Raw genomic sequence first — 25988 nt, 5'->3', positions numbered from 1 at the left:
ATGTGAGTTGTCAAAGGTTGGTGCTTGTGATAAGAATGTTTCATTTGTTGAAGGTTGCGGTGGTAGTAATGGATCAAGGTTGGAAAAGCATCCTATTGTGTTATATCTTGTGATTATGGCATTGACAATGTTATGTGTCAATTTTCTCACATTAAGGGCCATGATACTGTTACTAAAGCTATTGTTGATAGCTAATAACGTGTCTAATAACTATGTAGTAATACAATGAAGGACAATTATCTTCTTGACAGTTAAACTCATAAGAGATTCACAAAAAACAAATTCAAGGAATAACCAATATTAAATAAACAGATAATAAACTTAACCGCTTAAATTGATTAAGCAAATACATAACCTCAATAATTATTTAATTCAAGTAAGAACAATAGTCTAATTCAATGTAACTACTTTTGCAACAAAAGACAAAAATAATAAAGATTAGAAAGCACCAACCTTTTATCCATTAGGCCCACTAATTATTTAGACAGGAATGATGAACAAAGTTGCAACAAAAAACAAGGAAAAATAAGCCTTAAGAATATATATATACACTTAATTATTATATTTGAAAAACAAATTTCGGACTATGTACATATCAATCCATGTGCTGAAACAAATAAAATAAAACAAGGGCAATTTAGAATCAAGTAAAATGCTAAAACCATCTAAACTCATTACCATACAAACAAATACCGATAAATGGAAATTCAATGCCTTAAAAAAGAAAATTACTATGCAAAAACCACATGTAAGTAACATAAAAACTTATATAATCAAAAACCAATTTTAGACTTCATATGCACGAGTCTATGGTATTTTTATTTCAAAATAAACAAAATCTAAAACAATCAAGTATCAAGGACTACTATCCTAGTTCATAAGAGAAGAAACATGATAACAACCATTATTTATAACTTTAATTAATAACAAAGCAATCCAGAAAAGATTCGACATTGATAGAGCCTTCATAAATCAAACAAAATATTATTACAAATGAACTTTCTGGGCAAGGGCAGCATTCTTCATCATACTTGACTTGAAAATGAGAGAAAGGATGTCCACCAACTTGCCTAGAAGATCTCTTGGGATGTAAAAATGTCATTTCTTTCAAAAATCAACTTATGGTAGCTGTAATAAATAGTCAAAGAAAAAATAGATAATCTTGAATTCCAGTTGCAAACAATCTATCCACTATATATTGTCGAGTTGGAATTTTACACATACAAAACAAGATGCAAAATAAACCTCAAGTAAACATAGTACTTGAAATTCATGGACTCCATAACACCAATGTACAATTGATTTGTGCATGAGCCACAATATTCTTTATATATTCATTATATATCGTAAGATTCTACATTATAAATCAACTAACATAAAGAAAGCAATATACAACTTAAAATGGCAAGCAAAGAACAATTGAGTAAGCACTTTTCCTTTTGAGCTGCTAGGATAGGATATGCAAAAAAAGAGGGAAAATATGTTTTGAGAGACAAAGATCCCTTTGCCGCTAGCAAAAACTTAATTTCGACAGAAGTTATAAACCTACACATCTTTATCGGTCATAACTTATTCATTCTCACGATGACTTTAAAAACTACTATCTTATTGATTCGTTTCATGAGTCATTATTTAGTTAGTTGAAAAATACTTCAGGGAATATTTGACGCCCCAAAAGAAGAAGAAAGAAAAATTTCTGGTGAGCAGTGTTTTTAGAGAATCCGGTCGCATATCCGACCAGTTCTTGGCCGGATACTTGGCCAGATTGGCATGGTCATTTGAAAAAAAATTTACAAAGCTTCTGCCTTGAATCCGGCCAACTATCCGGCCAGAATCTGGCCGGATTCTATCGTCGTACAGTTTCCTTAGTGATTAAGTCTTCATCTTTTGACTTCATTTGGAGTTCAAAAGCCACTTTTCTTTCTTCTCCAAGCTAACCGAACTTCTTGAGAGCAAAACAAAGAGAGAAAACTCCATTTTCTCTTTGATTTCCTTCACCAAATCTTGAGAGTTTTCTTCCAAGTGCCAAGATCTACTCCGAATAACTTCACATCTAAGGAGATAGCAAGCTAAAGGTGGAGAGTTTTGAGAAGAAAAGGGTTTTCTTTGCTTGTTTTCAAGGTGTTGGAAGGTATAATCATTAGAAGCTTCTTTTATTCTTTAATCTTGTGGTTAAGTTGTTGGATGAGTTGATCTTGATTAATTTTATGGAAATTCTTGTGATTTGGAAGTTGGGATGATAAAGTTCCATATTAGTGATATTTCTAGACTTTATCTCAGTTATTTCATCTTTGATTTGGCATGTATATGATTAGTAGAAGCTATGCTAGTGTTAAGGTAGAATTTCTAGCCTTTAATCGCAATTAGTGATGGTTATATGTCAAGGTTAGTTTAGAAGTGTAATTTCAGTCTTACCTTGTTTTTGGACTCAACTTGGACTGCAAATTTCTCTATGTTTTAAACTGAACTAGCTTTTGGACAAAACATGAAAGTTGTAGACATTTGAGTTAACTATCTACCTACAAAATTTCAAATTGATTGGAGTACTGTAGCATGTGAAATGATCAAAATACCCTTGACTGCCTTTAACCCCTATTTCACAGACAGTTTTCCATTTTCTCTGAGATTTTGATTTTTGTCCATGGAAATGTATGATTCGGCTTTAGAGGTCTTCATAAGAAACGTAGACCTATGTCTGAGTTTCGTAATGCCATAAGATTCGTCTCAATTCGATATGTGTAGCTTCAATTGTGATTAAAATGCCAAAAGATGATAGGAACTTGACGATTTTAGAATTCCCTTTGCTTGACATGATAGTTATGATCTAGGGCTTGGACTTGAACAAAGCACCGATTTATGATGGATGAAGTTCATGACCTGTGATTGGTGAGTGATTCCATAACTATTTACAAAGTTATTTTTTGAACTATTTCTTGGATTGCTTACTTGATTTGCATTGCTTACTTGATTGCATATCATGAGTGCTTGCATGTGTATCATGAAATGATTTGGCTCCAATGAGTTTTTGAAAAAGTCTGGTGCTTAGAACCAACGTCTCCACCACTATTTATTTGGAGCACCGATGGCTCCCTATTACTCTTTGACTGTTATTGGATCTGTTTAAGCGTTGGAGGTCTAAGTACGATGATTTCACTGGCTCACAAGAGTAATAAACGTACATTTGATCACTGATTCATGACATCATCTAAATGCATTGTTGTGAAACTAGTTGGATTACTGATTTTACTGGTCACTAGTTGAGTTTCTAGCTCACCCCAAAAATATTTTTCTCCCCACAGGGCTCGAGGCAAAGGAAGCATTTGTATTAAGTTATTCGTGGGACTGGAGGGAATATCTCTTGTACAGTTTGAAGTTAGGTTCATTTTGTGTAATAGAGGAGATTGTATGAATGTTTGGAATTGGAACGAATGTATGTGTACGTTCCACGCTTGGGAACTAGTATTCGCTTCGCTTGTGACATGTAAATTCGTGGAGGAATTGATGTATTATTTAAGATGTGCCTTGTACGTTATTTGAGTATGGTAATGAGTGAGTGAGTCCCGGCGAGAGTTGGACAGGCAATCCGCCGAACCCTTTGGTTCGCCTTAGGGGGAGGTGGGGTTGTTACAGTTGGTATCAGAGCTATTTCGCGTAGTCTCTGCGCGAAGTGAACTTGGGTCAAGTGGTGATAGGATCCCAATTATATGATTGTGTATAAAAGACTCAGTGCTCTTCTTGAGCATAAGTGGTGAATCATGGAAGTGGTAAGCGTAAGATATGATTTTGTTGATTTATGCTTGGGAGCGTACGGCCTTAGTCGTAAAGTTTCTTAGTTTTGGATTTTTATACTTGAGTACTCGATACTTTTCCTGAGGAAATGATTGTGAATTTGGAAGGAACATGGTCTAATGCGTAATGATATGAATAGAAATCATAAGTAAATTTGAGATAAGTTGTAGTGGCACAGGTTAGAGCACAGAGGATTTCATATTGTACTCAAGATTTAACCGAATGATGAGAGTGGAATGATGCATGTTATCTAGGACTGTCCAATAGGATTTTGGCTAGGGTTTTGATAGGTTATGGTGGTGGTCGGAATTGTTGAGAAAACTCCTGGTTTTGCAGCCTTTTTCAAGTTTTCTTGTTTGATTAAGGTTTGCACCACCCGATTTGTAAGTGTTGGGATTTGAAATACTTGAACTGCCTGAGACCGATTAGACTGAGCTCACTTGAGACTTGAACCTGTTAAGTGAGTGTGCTCTTATGTACACTCAATGGACCTGACTTGACTGAATATATGGTATCTCATTTACGCATGAGCAAGTAACCAGATTTGTATATGACTTGTATGTGGACTTGAATACTGTGACTACTTGAAAAGATGAATCGCTGGACATAGGCTAGGCGAGTGTGTTCTCTTTCGTACTCGTGCTCCATGAACTTGAAATAATTGATCCTGCTTGCGGACTTGCATGTTTATATGTGTGGTTGCAGACCGGCTACTACTTTTCTGTAGCGGTTGAATTGAGGCTCTCTGGTGGGGCATTGCCTGTTGTGTTGTCCAGCACCGCCAGTCTTCTGACGAGGCATGCCGGTTGTGTTGTCCAGCACCACCAGGGACAAATACTTGAACTGACATTCTCTGGTGAAATATAGCCGTTGTGCTAGTTTGTTGTGTTGTCCAGCACCACCAGAGACAAATACCTGAACTGAGACTCTCTGGTGAAATATAGCTGTTGTGCTAACTTGTCGTGTTGTCCAGCACCGCCAGGGGTAAAATTTCCGACTTGAGGCTAAGCCATGTCTTGAATTTTTCGAATATCTAGGACTTTAATTCCAACTCAGGGTTAGTTGGTTGAATCGAGCCCTTTTGCATGTTTTATTTGGTTACTCGTTTAGCTATTTAGTGGACCATGATTATTTGATAAGTGGGATTAGAGTGATTCTTAGTACTTGACTAACTTTCGAGAACTATTTGGATCTGATTAGTACAAGTTGGAATGTTGAGAACAACATTCTTTCAAAGGGGGAAGATTGTGACGCCCCAAAAGAAGAAGAAAGAAAAATTTCTAGTGAGCAGTGTTTTTAGAGAATCCGGCGGCATATCCGGCCAGTTCTTGGCCGGATTGGCATGGTCATTTGAAAAAAAAATTTGCAAAGCTTCTGGCCGGATTCTGTCGTCGTACAGTTTCCTTAGTGATTAAGTCTTCATCTTTTGACTTCATTTGGAGTTCAAAAGCCACTTTTCTTTCTTCTCCAAACTGACCGAACTTCTTGAGAGCAAAACAAAGAGAGAAAACTCCATTTTTCTCTTTGATGTCCTTCACCAAATCTTGAGAGTTTTCTTCCAAGTGCCAAGATCTACTCCAATTAATTTCACATCTAAGGGGATAGCAAGCTAAGGGTGGAGAGTTTTGAGAAGAAAAGGGTTTTCTTTGCTTGTTTTCAAGGTGTTGGAAGGTATAATCATTAGAAACTTCTTTTATTCTTTAATCTTGTGGTTAAGTTGTTGGATGAGTTGATCTTGATTAATTTTATGAAAATTCTTGTGATTTGGAAGTTGGGATGATAAAGTTCCATATTAGTGATATTTCTAGACTTTATCTCAGTTATTTCATCTTTGATTTGACATGTATATGATTAGTAGAAACTATGCTAGTGTTCAGGTGGAATTTCTAGCCCTTAATCGCAATTAGTGATGGTTATATGCCAAGATTAGTTTAGAAGTGTAATTTCAGTCTTACCTTGTTTTTTGACTCAACTTGGACTGCAAATTTCTCTATGTTTTAGACCGAACCAGTTTTTGGACAAAACATGAAAGTTGTAGACATTTGAGTTAACTGTCTACCTGCAAAATTTCAAATCGATTGGAGTAGTGTAGCATATGAAATGATCAAAATACCCTTGACTGCCTTTAAACCCTGTTTCACGGACAGTTTTCCATTTTCTCTGAGATTTCGATTTTTGTCCATGGAAATGTATGATTCGGCTTCGGAGGTCTGCATATGAAACGTAGACCTATGTCTTAGCTTCGTAATGCCATAATATTCGTCTCAATTCGATAAGTGTAGCTTCAATTGTGATTAAAATGCCAAAAGATGATAGGAACTTGACGATTTTAGAATTCCCTTTGCTTGACATGATATTTGTGATCTAGGGTTTGGATTTGAACAAGGCACTGATTTATGATGGATGAGGTTCATAAGCTGTGGTTGGTAGTGATTCCACAACTATTTGTAAAGTTACTTTTCGAACTATTTCTTGCATTGCTTACTCGATTGCATATCATGAGTGCTTGCATGTGTATCATGAAATGATTTGGCTCCAATGAGTTCTTGGGAAGTCTGATGCTTAGAACCAACGTCTCCACCACTATTCATTTGGAGCAATAAACGTACATTTGATAACTGATTCATGACGTCATATAAATGCATTGTTGTGAAACTAGTTGGATTACTGATTTTAATGGTCACTCGCTGAGTTTCTAACTTATTCCAAAAACATTTTTCTCCCCACAGGACTCGAGGCAAAGGAAGCACTTGTATTAAGTTATTCATGGGACTGGATGGAATATCTCTTGTACAGTTTGAAGTTAGATTCATCTTGTGTAATAGTGGGGATTGTATGAATGTTTGGAATTGGAACGAATGTATGTGTACGTTCCACGCTTGGGAACTAGTATTCGCTTCGCTTGTGACATGTAAATTCGTGGAGAAATTGATGTATTATTTGAGATATGCCTTGTACGTTATTTGAGCTTGGTAGTGAGTGAGTGAGTCCCGGCGAGAGTTGGGCAGATGGTCCGCCGAACCCTTTGGTTCGCGTTAGGGGAAGATGGGGCTGTCACAGAATAGCAGAAACTAATTGTCAGATAAATTACTCATAGTTCATACCCAAATAACATAATTATTTTCAATGAAACCGATAGAATCAAGACTATATGAAGTTTTGACACAATTGCAAACATGTAAATAAACAAGAGAAAATAATAAAAGTAAACAAAAGAAATCAAGATCAAACCTGCTGTAGGAGTGCTCGTATTTCATTTTTCTTCACCCTAGCTACTTAGGCTATAGACGATTCACCACCATCAACATCAAGCCTCAAATATTGCTACCACATATTTTACCTATTAGAGAACCATTTTTGATCTTTGATACTTTTAATTTTCACTATGAATTGAGGTAATTTGAGGATATTTGATGCTTTAGTTTCAACCTTAGAGGTAATTCGGGCATGATAAGTAGATGACAAACCAATTTTTAAATCAAATTTGAAATTAAGAATCAAAATTTTATTGCACATTTTTATGAGAGAGAGAAAGAGATAGAACTTGATTGAAATTTGAGAGAACATTTGCTGAGACAGCACAACTAAAGATAAGAAGAATCAGCACGAAAAATAAAAGAGAAATGGGGGAAGAAGAAGTAGGCATGAGAGTTGTAGTGGCAGAGAATCTCGATAAGCTCCCTCTATCAGTCTATCACTATTGTGGAGAGGACTAAGAAGTAAGAGAAGAGACGAGCAGGACAACACAAAACCCAACTCAATTAATAGTATAATTATAGGATAAGGGTGTAACAGACACATAAGAGTAATATGATAATACTATCATCCATCTAATGTTTAACCTTTTAAGCACAACACACAATTTCCTCAACATAATAAATATATGTGAAATTATAGGAATAAACACAAGGTGTCCATAGGGGATCAGAGTAACTGTTTACCATTCTAACTCCCTTTTTTCTTTTTGTTCGAATATATTGGAATAGGTCTTCCCACTAGAGACAAAGTCATGGAGTACCTTTTTTAACTGATCATTCCAAAAGTATTACGGGCTACTACCTACTTTAGAAAGTTGAGAAAACACTACTAGTTTCTGGTCTGTGCATTAAGGTTATGTAATTTTTTTGTTGATTTCCTTAATTAGAACTAATATACCTAATGCAGAAATATGAAATTAAGGTCAATGTGCGAGACCCCAAAAAAAAAAAATTTCACATTTTCTCAGCATTATTTTATTCCTTTGTCTATATTTTATACTTTTCTTGGAAATATTAAACTTTCTATGCATTTTTACAAGTAAGTACAGTTTTAAATTCATTTTCCTAGTATGAGTTAGTGTACGTTAAATTTGAAACGCATTATCGATGTGAGGACCCGTAAAATTCCTTATATTTTCTTAAAAATATCCTTTTATTTGGAAATTATTACTTTATAATGGCCCTACTACCCAATCACCCCACAAAAAGTGCAAATGAATATAGAATTAAGGGTTTTCCTTTTCGTTTTCAAGTTAGTGCGAATTAGGATTTTTACGCCTATCCGTGGTGTGACTATCCGGTACGGAGTGTGGATCAAATTTGGTGATTAAGAGTGAGTTTTAGATGATATTAAGTGTGTGATTAGAAGTGATAATAATAAGTTAGTGATTATAAGTTAAAAACCCTAGTATACGCGATTTAAGAAAAATCGGTTCGAACCGACGGGTACCGTTTGTTACCGGGTAAACACACCACTTGACCCATACTTTATTACCTTAATCTTCTCATTTTATTCCAGCTAATTAACCCTCAAAATATCTCATACATCAGCCACAATATTTGACCAAGAAAACAAGAGAGAAAAGAAAAAATTGACTTCCAATCCAAGGGTGACATTTGTCCACTTTGACCCAAATTACTTCCTATCATTTTAACCTTCTTGAAGCTTCAATTGAGCCCCCATTCCCAGCCCTCCAGCCGTGAGAGTGAGAGAGAAAACAAGAGAAAGAAAGCTCTAATTCCATCTTGGGTTTTGTTTGATTTAGTGAGAAAACAAGAAAACTAAACCGATTAACTTGCAAATTGAAAGCTTGGGAAGCTTAAGGAACCAAAAATTTCAAGGAGTAGTGGAGGATCACTCTTGCAAGGCCTTGTCTTGAGGTATAATGGCTGATCACCCTTTCTTTTCCATTAATCATGATTAAGTTGGGTATTAATGTTAGAATTGTGCTTGTGATGCTTGTTTGAAATGGTTTTGATGATTGGAGGGATGAATTTTGAGTTAGGGTTTTGATTTATTCACTTATAATTCTTGTTGGTTAGGTGTTATATGGTGTATATATATGGTATATAATCTTGTAAAGGAGAAAGTAGTGGTGGTTTTAAGGTAAAAATGTGAATTATAGCTTGATGTAGCAAAATTCCAGATTTCTGGAAATTGAAGCTTTAGTTCTGCCCGGTTCTAGTTCCCTATGTTATAGGCCGAATTAGGCTTAGTATAAAACATAACAGTTGTAGATAATGATGTTTTATAGTTTCCTACAAAATTTCAGATCAATCAGAGCAACGTAGCCTATGAAAAGACCGAAATACCCCTGACTACCATAGGTTTGGATCAGTGGACATTTGCAACGTTTCACCAAACTGATCGTATCTTTTCACCTTGATACGTACTGAAATAGCATTTAGCCAAAATATGAAAGTTTTAGTGCTATGTCTTAGATTTCCAACACCCCTGGAATCACCTCGTTTGGACTTCGGTAGCCTGAGTTATGGTTGTTTACGCATAGTGTGGTTAACTAGCCCGAGTGTGAGATTCTGGTTCTGTAATTTGACATTTTGACTTAGATACACTGCAAACTGGACTGAGTGGTCTTCATCAAAGTTGTAGGACTTTATCTTAGATTCGAAACGGTATAAATTTCACCCCAATCCGATCAGCATAGCTTCGGTTGTGTCCATTACGCAAAACAACGTCAAATCTGTCTTTTGTTTCTTGACTCAACCTTCATTTCCGCACATGCTCCTAGCTTGATTTTGTACTTGTATGACTTGGAGCCTATGGAATGGCTATTGAAATGAGATGATTTTGTATATGACTTTGGGTTTGATTGAGGAAAAGAATGAAGCCATAAATGGCTGGAAAATAGGTAAATACAAAGGGCGTGCTGCCCCAATTTACACTCGAGAACTAGGTCGATATACTTGCGACTTGAGTAAGGCTTGAGAGTGAATACCAAGTGAACCATCTAGGGTATTTACGTTTTCTTTGCCACTTCGACTCAAATAGCGATTTTAAAGTTTTACAAGTAAGTCTAAGTTTTACAAATATTTTACTTATGTCCTTTGGTTTCAATGTACTCTTTTCACTACCAAAACTATATTTATACTTTGTACTGGTACGTATTCGACTTTTCTTTGACTCACTTACATCTTTGATGGTTGAAGCATAATGTGTTCGTTTGATTATATTAGGATACGTTGGTGATTGAGGGTGTATCCGAAAGGAAACTTTGGACGTTATTTTGCTTAAATAGGTGAGTGTTCCTTGTTGCTATATTTTCCTTGACTTCATGGCTTGTTGTTCTTGTTTGGAAATGTGTTAATTGCTCTTAATGATTGCCAAAACGAGTTTTCTAGGCGAGTGTGTACTTTATCGCACTCGACCTAAATGATTGTGAAATTTTCAATGATTGAACGATTATATGCGCATGTATGTAAGCCTTTTGGCTGAACTGGGCCCTGCCTTTCGTTACCGATCGACTCGAGCCAGAAGCGGACTCGGTCGGACGATATGGTGACCCTGGGTGAATTTGGTATACTCGAGTATTACCTTGAATTCTGGTGGAGCCTGGCCAACGTCCAAGAAGGGGGTGAACTAAATGAATGAATGATTGGAGGAATAAGGGAAAATGACAGGAGAACAAATGAACGAACGAATGAATGGCTCCCTATGAGCCCGTATCCTTTTAATGAATGTGTTTATCGCTTTATATGGTAAATGTATCTTGAATTATTGGTAATATGTAGTGAATGCATTGGATTTATTGTTTTCCTATGTGTTTGAAACCTCACTGAGTTTTTAGCTCACCCCTTTAGTTTTGTTTTCCTTAACAGGGGGATGCGAGCAAGGACGAGAGCCCAGTGTAGGTTAGCCTAGTCTAGTTTTTTGTTTGGTAATGGTTCTCGCCCTAGTGCTTGGCACGGATTGGATGTATGACGAATTAAGAACCTTTGTATATTCGATATTTGTACTTCTTTTTGAGATAGAAATGTATATAAGTTTCGCTTTAAGTTTTGGATTGTTATTTCGTTTGATCTTGTGGTTTTATTTTGGATTTGATTGAGGTTCGACTGAGTCCCGGCGAGAGTTGGACAGGCGGTCCGCCGAACCCTTTGGTTCGCCTTAGGGTGAGGTGGGGCTGTCACACAATGGATATAAACAAAACCTTTTATTTTTGTTCACTAGAAAAAACAAAATCAACCTACAAGCTTAGATTGTAAAAACTCATATTGTGCCTTTATAATATACATACATATGCATAATATATAAAAAAAAATTCCATTTTATGTGCCTTTTAAAAATACTTGTACATTTTAATAAATCTTATAAAACATGTAATAAACTTTTATTTTTCGTTGATAGTACTTTAACTTTTGACAAAGCTTTAATTGTTTTGAATAAGATAATGACATATCACTTGAATCATCTACACACGAGTTGTGATTTATATCTTAATTTATATAAATATATACATATGAAAATAGTAAGATAATAAAATTTTAATCAATCTAGTGTCATGTACAAGGATAAGGGATTAAAAAGTTATTAGTGTAGCATAATCTTTAAGCATTAAACTATATTTATTCATATTTTTAATTCTATGAATTTCAAATATATTCATAATATCTAAATACGAGTTTATGTTCGTAATTTTGTAGAACCCATATTTTTGCACCAAAATTTAAACTGTACTTTCAAAAAATCATATCATACACGTACATAAAATGATTCATATGATAAATGTCCTATAGTTTACTAATTATACCTACAAGTGTCGTGTTAGATTAGCCTACCTATTATTACAAAATAAAAGAACCCCAAATATGGCATGTGGAGCATAATTGGTGCTACTAGTACCACTTTTGAAGACATAGAGCTTTGGTAATTGTTAATATCAAGTATAAAACCATATATACACACGTTTGTGTATATGTCGCAGCAAAAAAAAAACATGGTAATTGAAAATATATAAGAAGCTAATGCTGATTGGCAGTAATAATTGAACTTATAAACTCTTTTTGTTTTTAAGAAAGACTCCAAATAGGAAATCCATGATTGAGCACTATCAATTTGATCCATCTTTGATGAGGAATCTTTTCTATACTTGTCTTGTTTCTAAAGCTCTAAACCATAAAAAAATGCATATTCAACAATTCCATTTGTCAGTGGATTTCAGAACTTACGCTTTTTTTGGAAGCTGTTTCAAGCTTATTTACTAATAAAAATGTGAGGGTTACTACTAGTCCCACGACAGGATATACTTGTAAAGAGTGAGCACGATTTTCCCCTCTAAATAGATGATAGTAGAAACCATCCAAGAAAATATTATGACAATAATAAAATTGACAATTATGAATCTTATTACCTCCCTCTTTATTTATATTGTTTTCCTATCCTATATACATCATCACTCATTTTTTGAAGGTTAAAATGAAGTTTATTGACATAAATTTACTGTTGAATTAGAGCTTACATCATTGGTCTTTACAACTTGTAACATTGTTCTTTTTTGTTTAAGCTTCTTCTCTCTTTTTTGTATGATTCATGATATAAACATGACTGCATTGGCATGCTCTTTGCTTTTTAGCTAGTTAGGATTCAAATACTATGATACCCTGGCGGGACAAATGATGATGCAACCACAAATTATTGAAATTATCACCTTATTTGAAATAATATATAAGCTTCATTTTTTACCAAAAAATCTTTGAAGTGGTCAAGTAAAAAAAATTGAATTAATCTTCTATACACTGATTGTATATTCACAATTATCGTTGAATGCATGACAACTAATTTAAATTTGAATTTGAATTTAAAATTCAATTTTTGCATATCTATCATGTATTCAACCGTGATAGCTTATGCACTATTAGTGTGTATAAGGTTAACTCAATGAAGGATATGGTAGATTCAAGAGTTATTGACTCGAAACTGATTGTGACACTTTTGGCACAGCAAAATTCAAGTATGGATACTCAAGCCAAGATAAGTTTGACCTTGCAATTATATGTCGCTCTCCCTCCGGACCCTATAGTATACCCCTTCCTTAGTGGCTTATAGTATGTGTTTCTCAAAGTAAATTTGTTAGTATGTAATAGTCTATAGTCTGCTTCATGGCTAAGGAAACAAGCATTAATTTATTGATAGTTGCAATGGATCACAACAAAATATAGTCTAGTTCGTAAGACGTTTTATTTGTAGTCGATAGGTCACAGATTTGAATAATCAAAGGGTGTAAGTAGGGAAAACTCTATGATTAAAAAAGACTATAAAATAAAAGAAAAAAAAAGGCTGCAAGGGGTGAAAACTCTAAAATTTTATCATAAAAAAAAGAAAGAAAAAGGGTTGCAGGCAATTGAAAAAAAAAAGGCTACAAGGGATTGAAAAAACAAAAAAGGCTACTAGGGAATGGAAACTCTATCATTAGGAAAAAGGTTTCAAGGGATGGAAAACTCTAAAACGGTATTGTAAAAAAACAAAAAAAAAAAGAAAAAGGCTGCAAGGGATTGAAAACTCTAACACGACAAGATATTTTAAGCAGAGGACCAAGCCTATTCTTCTATGTTTAGCTTGTTTCCTACTACATCAAAATCTAAGGGCTAAACAAGCGTGGCAATCACTCCATCAATATCAGTCAAAAGACCCAAAGATGCTCTAGGACATTGTCTTAATCCAATAATCCACTATCAAATGGCAAGTTCTTGAAATTTTGGCCAAGAGTCCACTTCAAATTGATCATTATGTACTTGGGACTATGTTATGAATGAAACAGATATAGGTCAAGTATCACCTAGAACCAATCTAGATCTGTTATGCTTTTCTTGAGTTTGAATCTAAATTCTTAAACACAAATCCTAACCATATCTAGATTGTTTGAGAGAATCATAAATTTGGGTATGATCTAATTTTGTATAATCCATTTCCAAATTTAGATCCAGACCCGAAATATATATTTAGACTTGAAACTGTCGATGATAATAAACCAAAAGGATTCATCTTGTGCTCTCATCTTTCTCCCCTTTTGGTTCTTAACACATAGCTTGTAGTTTTTCCTTTTATCATAACAATAATACAAAAACATATAGGCTATGTTAAGTAACATAATCTATTGAATCTTTTTCTTTGCTTTTGTTGATAATAATACATTTCAGTATAAATTGCTATTACATTAACACTCTTTTGAACTTTTTTATCTTTTACTTTTCACATAAACTTTTATTATTTCCTTGAAAATATAAACTAATACATAGCATAGGTCAGAATGCTAACATTGAAATATTTGCAACTACCATTATTCTTTTTATCTACTTCATTTTCCTATTATGGCTGTTGAGGTTGAGGCTAGGGCTATAATAGATTATCGATTTTCACTTTGCTTTTCTAGATGCAAACACCTTCAAATATCATTTTCTTTTTTCTTTATTCTATTTTATTTTCATACTATGGCAATTTTAGTTAAGAATATTTTGAAATGAGAAACAAATTCAATGTCATGAGATTTTTTTCTTCTTCAACATTTACCTCTTAGATTTTATGGTTGAATATACATTCAACTATGATTTCACTGAGAGTTTGTCACCTTTTATTTTGAAATTTTATCAAAATAACTAAATCTAAAGCTTAAAATTGTGCTCTTTTAGAGGATGTTTGTGTTAAAAAAAAAAAGGTTGTTTGTGTTTTTTGTAGCAAATTTACTTTACTGTAATGTGACAAAAACGAACATGCTTGGTCATACTTTTAAGTAACTCCCGGAGAAATTATGACTCTTGGATCACTAGAGTAAGAATATGTCCATCAAGTTATTACTACATTTATGAAAGTCCTAACCAGATCCTGCACAATACCAGTTCAATTTCCTAGAGCAATGGGCAAGATAGTCTAGTAAGCAAGTAGACTATAATCTAAGTGCCCACCCCATTGTTTTTCATGTCATTTAAGAATATTTTGAAGTTTTAAGGGCAGAATACGATATAAGAAAGGATGTTTGCAAAATAGGAAAAATGATAGGCCACGATTTGGTCGTAGATTTGGCTAAGAGGCCGTAGTAAGGGGTTGAAGGAAAACAAGGTCTGGACATGGGAGAAGAGAGGGGAAGTTAGGAAGGGATGTCACGTAGTATATTAATGCCAAAAATACACTACTAAATAGTCAATGGTGAGTCATATTTTGTTGTTTAAGTAATGGGTTAATTCCACTTTGTCCCCCCAAACTTTGGACGATTACCCATTTTAGTCCCTAAACTTTAAAATAGGACACTTAAGTCCCTAAACTTATAAATTGGGACACTTAAATCCCTAAACTTATAAAATGGGATACTTAAATCCCTAAACCCTTATAAAATGGGACACTTCGACCACCTCGACCACCACGGCATTTAGGATTCTGTTAACAATTTTTCTTAATTAGGAGGTATTTATAAGTTTAGGGACTTAAGTGTCCCATTTTAAAGTTTAAGGACTAAAGTGGGTAATCGTCCAAAGTTTGGGGGGACAAAGTGGAATTAACCCTTAAGTAATAGACAAAATATGTCCTACAACCAATATTTAGTGATGAAAGATTTGTACTTACACTATCGGCAGTCCAGCTAGTACATGTGAAGCATGTAATACCTTCTTTTTATAAGTACAAGGGTTAAACTGTATGTAATTGGTAATAAAGTTATTTAAATTCGATATTTTTCAATTTTTTTGACAAGATCAACATCAAATTACCATTCATAGTTTTTTTTTTTGGAAATCTCAAAATAGTTAATTGGATTTCAGTGGAGAACTAGTAATTCAATAAATATCTGAAACATCCAAAATTTTCTAAAGAATATTTAGGACTTAGTAATTTTATGCTATGTGCGTAGACTAAATTAAATTGAAAAATTGGATTTGTAGACCAAATTAATAAATTAGCTAATAATAGTACATTAATAGTTTATTAGTACTTAGTGCTCATCAATTATTACTTAGTTATCACTTATTAGTAATTTCGTATGTATATTAATATATCTAATTTGGTTATAACTAATTTAAAGATTTTGGCATTAATTGATTCCTCAAGAATCTAACTCTAAGTGTACTTTACAAATTATTTCAACAAATATCAAATATTAGATATATTTTTGTTTTATCGAATTCCAATTTATCTAAACTAAATCAGTTCAATGGTTTTCATTTTTGTTTTCCAAATTATGAACAACCCTACTTAGAATGGTCAAGAGGGAATGAAAAAGTTTGAGAGTTAGAATCAAGAAACTAATAAGTTAGAGATTAATGTCCATACCAACTAAACTAAATCAAAGAATGATTGGTTTATTGATTCTGGCTGCAATAATCATATGTGTGGTAAAAAGGAAATGTTTTTTGATTTGGATGAGTCATTTCAAACTTTTGTGAGATTTGGAAATGATGAAATGGTGCCTATTCTTGGAAAAGGTAAAATTAAAATTATTCTACAAAACGGTTCCTCTAATTATATCTCTGATGTCGTTTATGTGCCAAGTTTTTATCATAATTTATTGAATTTGGGGTAGTTGTTAGTAAAAAATATGTGATCTGCATTTTAAATATCATAATGGTACAATTAGTAACGATAAATTGGGATTAATTTCCAAGGTAAAAATGAAGTAGTTTGTGGCATCTTTCTCTTAACTATGGAGATTTACCTTGCTTTGATCCTATGATTTTTGGTGATTCTTGGTTGCAGTATTTGCATTTTAGACATTTGAATATTGCAAGTTTAAATTTTCTTGCGAAGAAGAAATTGATTTCGAGATTGCTTTTTATCAATTATCCTGAGAAGTAGTGTGAGTCTTGTATCTTGAGAAAGAAACACAGAGATCCTTTTCCTAAAGGCAAGGCTTGGAAGGCGAAGCGACCATTGGAGTTGATTCATTTAGATTTGTGCTCACTTGAAGTTCTTTCCATTGGTGGCAGTAGGTCTTTTATCACCTTTATTAATGATTTTAGCAGAAAGACTTGGGTGTATTTTTTGAAGAATAAAGTTGATGCATGTGATGTGTTTAAAAGTTTCAAAATGTATGTGGAAAAGCAGAGTGTCTACAATATTAAAATCTTGAGAACTGATAGGGGCACTGAGTTTCTTGTGTGTGATAATTATTTGGCAAACCATGATATTAAACATCAGTTGATAGCTAGATATACTCCTCAACAAAATGGTATAGCTAAGAGGAAGAATAGAACTGTGATGGATATGGTTAGAGCTAAGATTCATGCTAAAAATATGCCTAAAGCTTTTTGGGTGGAAGCTATTTCCTGTGCTATTTATATCTTAAACAGGTGTTCTATAAGAAACAATTTTGGGAAAACCCCACTGGAGGTTTGGAATGGTAAGAAACCAAATATCTCCCACTTAAAAAGTGTTTAGTTGTCTTGCCTATACCCATGTTCCAGATGCTTTGAGGAAGAAATTGGACGATATGATAGAAAGATGCATTTTCTTGTATATAGTAACGAGACTAAGAGATACAAGAAAGATGCATTTTCTACAACCCATATATAGGAAAGGTGATTATTAGTAGAGATATCACATTTGATGAGTAAGGATCTTGGAATTGGGCAAGAAAAGAGCCTGAGACATCACTAAAGAATCCACTTGTACCTCCATGTTTAGCAACAAGTTTGAGTAGACAGTTTGAAGAGTAGATTGCACAGTCACACATTGATTCTTCAACTTCTACTGCACAACCTAAAACATCCGACCTGATAGAAAAGAAAAGAAGAGAAAAGACAAGTTAGAAAGGAAAAGAAAAGAAGAGAAATGATACAAGTTTCTTTTCAAGTTGTTTAATTGAGAGTTTAGAAAAGAAAAGAAGTAAGTAGTTTTCTTTTATTTGGAAGTTGAAGACAAATGAAAAGAAATGATAGTTAAATAAGTTACTTTACAAATATGCCTTTTCTATAAGTAGTAATATTTAGGAAACTTGTTCATTTGCTTCCTTATCCATCTAAAATTATTGCTGGTAATAGATTTATTTTATGAGTCTATTAAGTAATAAATTGATAAAGTATTTAGTAGTAAATTTATTCTCAATCCATAATTCTCATGCCTTTAATGCTTAAGTCAAGCAAAACTAAAATGACCCATAGAAAGTAAAATAAGAATGAAAGAAATTTGATCACTAACTTATGAAAGAAAAAGAGCCCTAAAAGGCCACCTACTTCTTTGACGGCACCAAAGAAGCAATTAAGTTCTTTAGAAAGGAGGAGAAAATGTGAGATGATGTTTTCTAGTGACTAGGTTTTGTTCAAAAGAGGGATTTATCGGGAATTAAATACTTTTGCATTACCTTTTTAAGGATAAATCTGTCATATTTGAAAATTGCACTTAAATCATTCTCTTTCCTTTCGTTTCAGCCCAATTTTGGGCAAAAAGTTTTTCGAGGGTGAGAGGAAAGTAAAATTGTGTCAAATCCTTTCTTTTCATCACTTCTACTCCCCCAACAACCAAAAGAGCAGGGCATTCGTCCAAATCCCTTCCTTTCTATTCATTTCCTCCCTCCCAAACTAGCTATTTTGAAAAACAATATGCTAGATGTCTTGGCTTACAGATGGACTTCAAGGAAAATTTTACAAAATAGCTCCATTGAGACTTTGAAAATTGTATCTTGGTGTGAAATAAATTATAATATGACTCTCAAAGATTCAAACTATGCATTTAGGCCCAATAAGTGAGGGAAATGTTGATTGGAGCTCCTATGAATTTAACAAATTGGTCCAAGAGGTCAATTGAACAAGAAGAAAAATAAAGGAAGGTCTAAAAATCAAGTTACATGCAAAGGTTCGATAGGACAAACTATCAGTAAAAAGTATAAACACATATTTTTTCAATTTATTTTTATAATTTAGTAAAGTCCAAATTACCGGGCATCACACAAATTCACTTAATATTCCTTAGTTTTCTTCATATAATTACTATAATCATTAAGTAGTAAAGTCAATTTGCAATCTACAATATTAAAATTACACATAAATTAGCAAAAAAATGCATTAAAAGTATATAAATCAAAAGTTTTCCAACAATAATAGTGTCTAATATTTTTAAATTACATGAAAAATAATAATAAAACATGATCAAATCAAATATAATAATAATAATAGGTCGAGCTTTAATCAGGTTCAACCTATAAAGACACAAACTCGACTTATATTTTAATTGGGTCTCAGTTCTAGGTTAAAGTTCTATCCGTCCCAAAATTATAATAGGCTCAATCCTTTTTCTTTTGGATTGAATGGGTCGAGCTCCAATTGGCGAGGCTCTTTTCTTTCAGGCTGATTAGGTCGAGCTCCGGCCAACGCGGCCCTAACCTGGATGTCGGGGAGAGAGGGCGTATCCTTCCAATAGTAAATGGGCTGATGCTGAATAAATCAAATCTGCTAGCCCACACTAAGTCGGGTCAGACATTAGATCATATATTGTGCAGTAGTTTCACGTTTTTAACCTTTTGCGCGTCGCGCGATTGGATCCAAAACACGGACGACAAAACCAGTTGCTTCTCATGTCACGCACAACTTCTTCTCTTTTGGTTCTTTCCGTTTCAAATTAAACTCTTTTTTCTCTTTCCAATTCGGAAATCTTTTTATGAACTAAAAAAGAAATGGCAAGTGGGTGTTGTTGGAGTGGTGCAATAATTTCATGCCCAACATCAGGTCCCAGGAATAATCTTGTAGATTTTGCATCAACAGGGAGCAGAAGAAGAAGAGTTGAATTGGGAAGTTATGCAAAAACAACGAAGCCCCGTTTTGTTGTGAGAGCTGCAATGGTGGATTCTTATGAGGGTTCTTCCAATTTCATTCAGCGCATGGAACGTGCCTGGTTAATCTCTCAGGTGAACTCCCCATCCCACTTTTTCCTCATTTGAATTTTTTCTTTTGTGAAAAATTTTTGTGGGTTTTTGGATTCAACCCTTTTTCATTTCTGTGGAGATGCTCAAGATTAGAACAATGGATGGTGTTTTTTTTTTTTAAATATATATAAATAAATTGCTCAGCTAGTCACGTCGATGAAGTAATTTTTTTTTTAAATCTCATTTAGTCATATGATTGATGAGTTTAGCTGGATAAGAGAATTTTTTCCAGGAAAGAGTTAATTTTATTATTGTTGTTTAGTAAATTTTGAAGCTCCAATTAGTTCGTGGTATAGATTTAGTTGTAGTATGAAGCTCTTAGCCTTTTTTTTCTTTTTTCTTTTTTTGTAATTTTGTTGAATCATCAAGAAATTTTCAGTTTTCTGTTTCTTTTATTATTATTTTTTGTCTATTCATCATTCACAATATGTTTAATTTGCTGCGGAAAGTTATGCTTGACAATGCTCTTTATCCTCATCTAGAAGGCACATTTGTTTTTTTTTTTTTGGGGGGGGGGGGGGGGGGGGGGTTGGGTGGGGTGTGGTTGGTGTGTGGTGTGGTGGTGGGAGAAAATCTTTTGTGGAGTTATTGATTGGTTACTTTTGGGGGAGAGATCACATGCTTGTCAAAATTGAATGCATCACCGTATCCCTTCTAAAAAAGAGAGTTATCGATGGAGCAAATAGTTTTGATGGTAGAACTTCAAGAGTCAAAAGCAGACTATGTTCATCTGCTGTGCTTTTTCAGGTCATCTGATTGGAGCTCTGCTTTTTCTTCCTTATATTTCAAGTTTAATAATTCATCTGATCCTTTAGCTTGCTACAGATTACTTTCAATACAACTTTGATTTTGTTAAACTATATTGTTTGTGGAGCATTACGTTGTATATTTGTAGTAGATGTTGTGAGAACTTCTCTGGGGGAACTGACTGATAGGATAGGAGTTATATATACTAACTTGAAGAATTATTTGTCTGGCAATTTAACTGTCAAAAGCAACTTAGTTTATATAGTTAGATTGTATTAACTCCCAATTGCTAAAGGCACTTTCAAAAAGTGACTAATCCAGAGGTTAACATAACTTTATGGTTGCCAATCAAGTATTTTCTACTTCTAAAGGGATTAGCTGGTTTAGTGTTATTCTTCTACACCAGCTCTCACACTTTCATAGATCAGAAAGTTACTTTCATGTTTGTTGCCTTTCTTCATTTTGAGGTCAAATGACTTGGTAATATCAATCTGTTTTTATCTAAAAAAAAAATTACCTGCATGTTCGTCTTTTCTCTAGCTAGTCATAACTCATTTGTTTGCTGCTTGAATTCCTTTTTCTGAAGAGGAGCTTGGATCATTCTTGAGGTGGATGAGTTTCATATAGAAGGGAATACAAAGCAACTGTGTTTCAGTAATTGTGTGAGTTCCTGCTATTTGTGAAAATAAGGAGGTGAAAGGTAGTAAAGGGTTGAATTTCACATACATTTCCCACTTCTACTTAGAAGGAAGGAGTACAACTCTTCTGGGACAAATTATTTTGAGCATTTATGTATTGGTGGTAGCCAGGTTGTCATGAAAAACCTGAATGGAAAATAATTATGAAAGTTTGTGAGATGTACATTATAATTACATTACCCACTGTGCATTCTCATTGGAAGTTCACGTACTTGATGGGAGTTCAAGCTGTTTCCAAAGCTCACAAATTATGGTATTGACAGGAGTTAAAACTGCCAGGAAGAATTGTTTCTGGAAAAAGAAGAAGGGCCTGTCATTTATGCAGCTAATCTGCTTTCTCCCCTTAATAAGCATTATGTATCCCTTGTTGAATTATTAGGATCACATCTGTTCAGTCAAACTAGTAGAAACAGTGTTCAGTCCTAAATTTCTATTCAGATTAGGAAGATTTGGAGGAACAGGTTACATCCACACAAGTCGTCAGTACTGGTTGTGAGAACTTGGTGGTGGAACATATGGGTTCAATCTATGAAAGGGTAATGTTGTAGGTTTTTCTTTGTGAAAATATATAGCTTTGGTGAAGGTGTAATTGCCAGACTTTAGTTTAATGTTGGGAAGAAGGTGGGCAAAGGTGTTGAAAGAAAGAACGCTTTACAAGTTTGCAGTGAGAGTTACAAGAGTAGAATATTTTTTTAGGAGTTTCGATAAGCAACAGTCTGTATTTTTTGCATCCTTTTTGCTTCTTGTCATGTAATTTGCATGAAAATAATACGTGTAATTAACAGATTTTCAACTCAGTACAATACAAATGAATCAGTCCTTAGTTGTTCATTGTTGGCAATGTTCACAGCAAAGAACCAAGTGATCGATAAAGTTAATTATTTGATGGTAACGTTCATGACATCATTGTTCATGTACAAATATCAATGAAATATACCGTGTGAAGAAGGTACAAAATCTATTAATTATGAGGCATATATCTGTCAACAAAGTATAATATGGATTTGACAATGTCCCAATATGTTGAGCGCAGCTATATTTAAGGTTTTAACACATCTTACATACCTGGATAGTTCCATTGAGGGCATTGGATTTGGGTGAAACAAAGGGCAGGGACATAGTTGAAGCAAGCTGATGTCTCACGCTTATTAGCAATTCCTTGTTAAGGACCAGCAATAGATTGAGTTGTTCACATTTACTCATCTGGATGAACCTACAGATTATTGTCATTAGGAAAAGGCTGCATCTAAACATTGAACTAGCTGGTTATCTGTATAACGCATGCTGGTTTTGTTGGTAGGCTGTAAGAGCAATTTTGGCATTTCTGAACACTTTATGTGACCTCAAAACTAGTGTTGAGATAATGAGGGAAAAGGATCATTTTTTAAGATGGAAGAATGCTGTATAACATAAAGTTGTGTAGCATATTCCATATAACCAAGTAAATTTGCACCTCAAAAGTACATGTATCTTATAAATGGCAGTGTTTAAAGAAGGGATATGTTCTCTCTCATTTCTTCTTCCTCTTTTGCTTATTGCAAGCATAAAGTGAGACAAGGTATGTGTGTCTCTCCAAAGGGAAAATTTTCATGGAATCTCCAGTTTTTGCCCCTTTTTGGATCAAAGTTGAGAGTTAGTATTGCTTAAAAGAAAAAGTGTTGAGTTAATATTATTTACATATAAAGGTAAGGTATTTTGAGCTTGCTTGCCTTACTATTTTCTAGTTGGATATTGTGTCCTTTGGAAAGAAAGAGTGTATGTAACATGAAATTTACAACTGTTAAGCTATGGAAACTTGCACTCTTTTCCTGAATCAATACCTGGTTTTGACACTGTTTCAGGACTAAAGCTCAAACTGCCTTAGGCCCAACTGCCATTTTTTCCATTTGTGAATGCTTTTTGCTGATAAAACTCCTTGTAGATAATTAGAGATGCTCATTCACTGGAATGTAGGTTACAATGAAAATTTACCATTTGGAAAAGAATCAAAACATTGTTCAGTAACCCTATACAGAGAAAGGTAATTTTCATTGATTTTGATTATTATAGCATCATAATTTAAACTGACTATTCCACCGATGTCTAACCATTGCGGTTTTTGCCTATTACTAGCATGGCACAGTAATTTGCATTTAGTAGCAAGAAAGTATCCTTACTTTTGCATTTCCATTTTTAACAGAAGATAGATTAGTAATTCGGGAGTTTGCCAGCTTGCTAGATGAATAAAGGCGGGTGCTGAGTGAGAATTCCCAATTTGCAATGAGTTTAATGCCTAGAGGTTCAGGAATGGAGCTGGTTGCTCGGAGTTTTCTCTACTCTGCAGCTAGACGAGGGTTTCTAGGTTGTGTATGAACCTCTGATAACCCCCCCAGGGTTTAAGTTTGTTCAGATGAGTACTCAAGAAAAAATGTAGCTTACTTTTCAGTAGGAATTGGAAGAGTAGGAGTCTTAGGGCTGTATCTAGGGTCAAAAAAGAGGTTTAACCGAAGCAGGAGTGCTAGTAGGAAAACATAATACATGAAAGAAGAGAATGCGATAAATGCAGAGTAGTTGGAATCTTGGGGCTCTATAGAGGCTCTAAAAATCAGGTTTGAAGATAGCAGTGCAAGTTTTTGAGATTGGGAGGAAAGATATGAGAGAGAGAGAGATATGCAGAGTAGTTGGAATCTTGGGGCTCCTTTAGGGCTCAAGAAATCAGGTCTGAGCACAGCATTACCAGTGCTGCAGGTTTGAAGGAAAGATAAGAATGTGAGAGAGAATGGTTTTTTTTTTTTTTTTTTTTTTTTTTTTTCGGGTGTTTTGTTTTGGGGGGTGGGAGGATGATAAATATTCTTACTTTGTGCAGATTTTCTACCTTAACATGAATGCCATGCCCTTGACTGCAAGTTTAAAACTCACTCACTCCATAGGTGCTTAGCTTATGTGACTTAAGTTTCATCATGTTTTCTATTCTGTTAGTAAACCTTCTGAAGCTGGAAAAGCTAATGTCACTTCCTCTAGCTGTAATAAATCTGCATCTTTTTTTTTTGGGTAGGTAAATAAGACGTTTATTGGTAGCTTCCAAAGTCTAAGCATTGAATGGTCATTTTTCTTGCTCATATATTTAGCATAAAGATTGAGTAGGAATGAAATTTTTTGATATCAATCACATTGGCATGTCAGCTTGCAGATTAAAAATGTTAGAATGCTTTGGTCTGATTATGACAGAATCAATTGACAAACAACAAAGGAAACCCTTATTGTGAAAATTATTATATGACTCCAATTTTGTAGCAGATGTTTTCATCGAGCATGACTCCTGATTTCTGGAGAAACTAGTCAATTTGATGTCTGTTCAATGGATTCTTTTAGTTATGCTGGAGTCCTTGTGTCTGTATTTGAGTTCTTGCCTGATACACCTACTCTCGCTTTCAGCAACCAAGACCTGTGGCTTGCTCTTCTTGCAATTCGAATGGGCATGTAGACTGCAAGTGGTGCAATGGTACTGGTTTCTTCATTATTGGTGACAACATGTTGTGTCAAGTACCATCACGGAATACTAGCTGCGTTATCTGTGCAGGAAAGGTAATTTATGGATTCTGAGATCTGAATATGCTGACTTTTAGATAATGTAATTGTATTTTGTGCTTCCAAAATCAATTATCACCTTACAGAATGTTCATCCTCGTGTTTCAGGGTTCCATGCGCTGCTCTGATTGTAAAGGAACAGGCTATCGTGCGAAGTGGTTGGGGGAGCCTCCCATTGCCAAGTAGTATGGCATGATTTTTGGCTGGTAAACAATGCAACAATGCTAAGCAGCTGTAGAAATGGCTGCTACCATTACAAGAATTCAGTATACTGGTTGGAAGATGGGTTTTAACAGGAATCTCATTTAACTTTTGATTCTTTCATAGAATACATGGCAGTTGACAGAAGGGCCTTAAATAATTTGATTATTGACTTCACAGTTTTAACAACATATATGTTTATAGGAATGAGTCCTATGTATCTCATATGATGGTAATTACAGTGTTTTCTCTCCTCCCGTTCATTAGAGAAGAAAAAAACTATCTCTGTATATCATGTACATCAATAGAAGAAATTAAAGAACTTAAAATCTTCCCCTATTCTTGTTCATAATAAGCATATTTCTTAATGGGATAATTTTTTTTTTGGTTTTTTTTGTGTGTGTGTGTGGGGGGGGGGGGGGGGGGGCGGGTGGGGTTGGGGTGTTCGTGACAGTGTATTATACTTTCCCTCGAATTTTCTTGGAAAAGATTTATTTCATACGCTACATCTATGTATCGATCTTTTTTTTAAATCAATTTAAAAAGAAGGATTATGTGCTAATAAATATATGCCATTTCAGTTTTGGCTGAAAAGTAATTGCTTGGGCGATCAAACCAGCCTTTTTCGGGTTTTGAGTTCAAATATAGTTGTGTGAAGCTATCATATATACATTCTAGAATATACAAAACAAACAACTCATTATTTTTCCCACAAACAAATCATAATAATGAATTTGCATCAATTCCATTTTGAATTATATCAAACACAAATAGGTAATCGATAAAATAAAAGTTGTTATTCTTCAATAATTGTACGAGCTGATTGATAACTCTTTTAGGAAACTAATTAATAACTCAGACATTGTTGATAT

At 34.3% G+C, this 25988-nt stretch overlaps 1 protein-coding gene across 1 annotated transcript; it reads left to right on the top strand.

Moving 5' to 3' along the window:
• The first annotated feature begins 19559 nt into the window (after positions 1 to 19559).
• Positions 19560 to 25370, top strand: LOC113780995 (chaperone protein DnaJ). The gene is made up of 3 exons (XM_027326813.1): positions 19560 to 19885; positions 24763 to 24912; positions 25024 to 25370. Exons 1-3 carry the CDS (start codon positions 19655 to 19657, stop codon positions 25099 to 25101), a joined length of 459 nt encoding a protein of 152 aa, XP_027182614.1. The 5' UTR covers positions 19560 to 19654; the 3' UTR covers positions 25102 to 25370.
• The last annotated feature ends 618 nt before the right edge of the window (positions 25371 to 25988 follow it).

The sequence above is a fragment of the Coffea eugenioides genome, chromosome 8, assembly GCF_003713205.1.
Source record: "Coffea eugenioides isolate CCC68of chromosome 8, Ceug_1.0, whole genome shotgun sequence".
NCBI classification, from domain to species: domain Eukaryota; kingdom Viridiplantae; phylum Streptophyta; class Magnoliopsida; order Gentianales; family Rubiaceae; genus Coffea; species Coffea eugenioides.
This window is presented reverse-complemented; position numbering and strand designations above follow the sequence as displayed.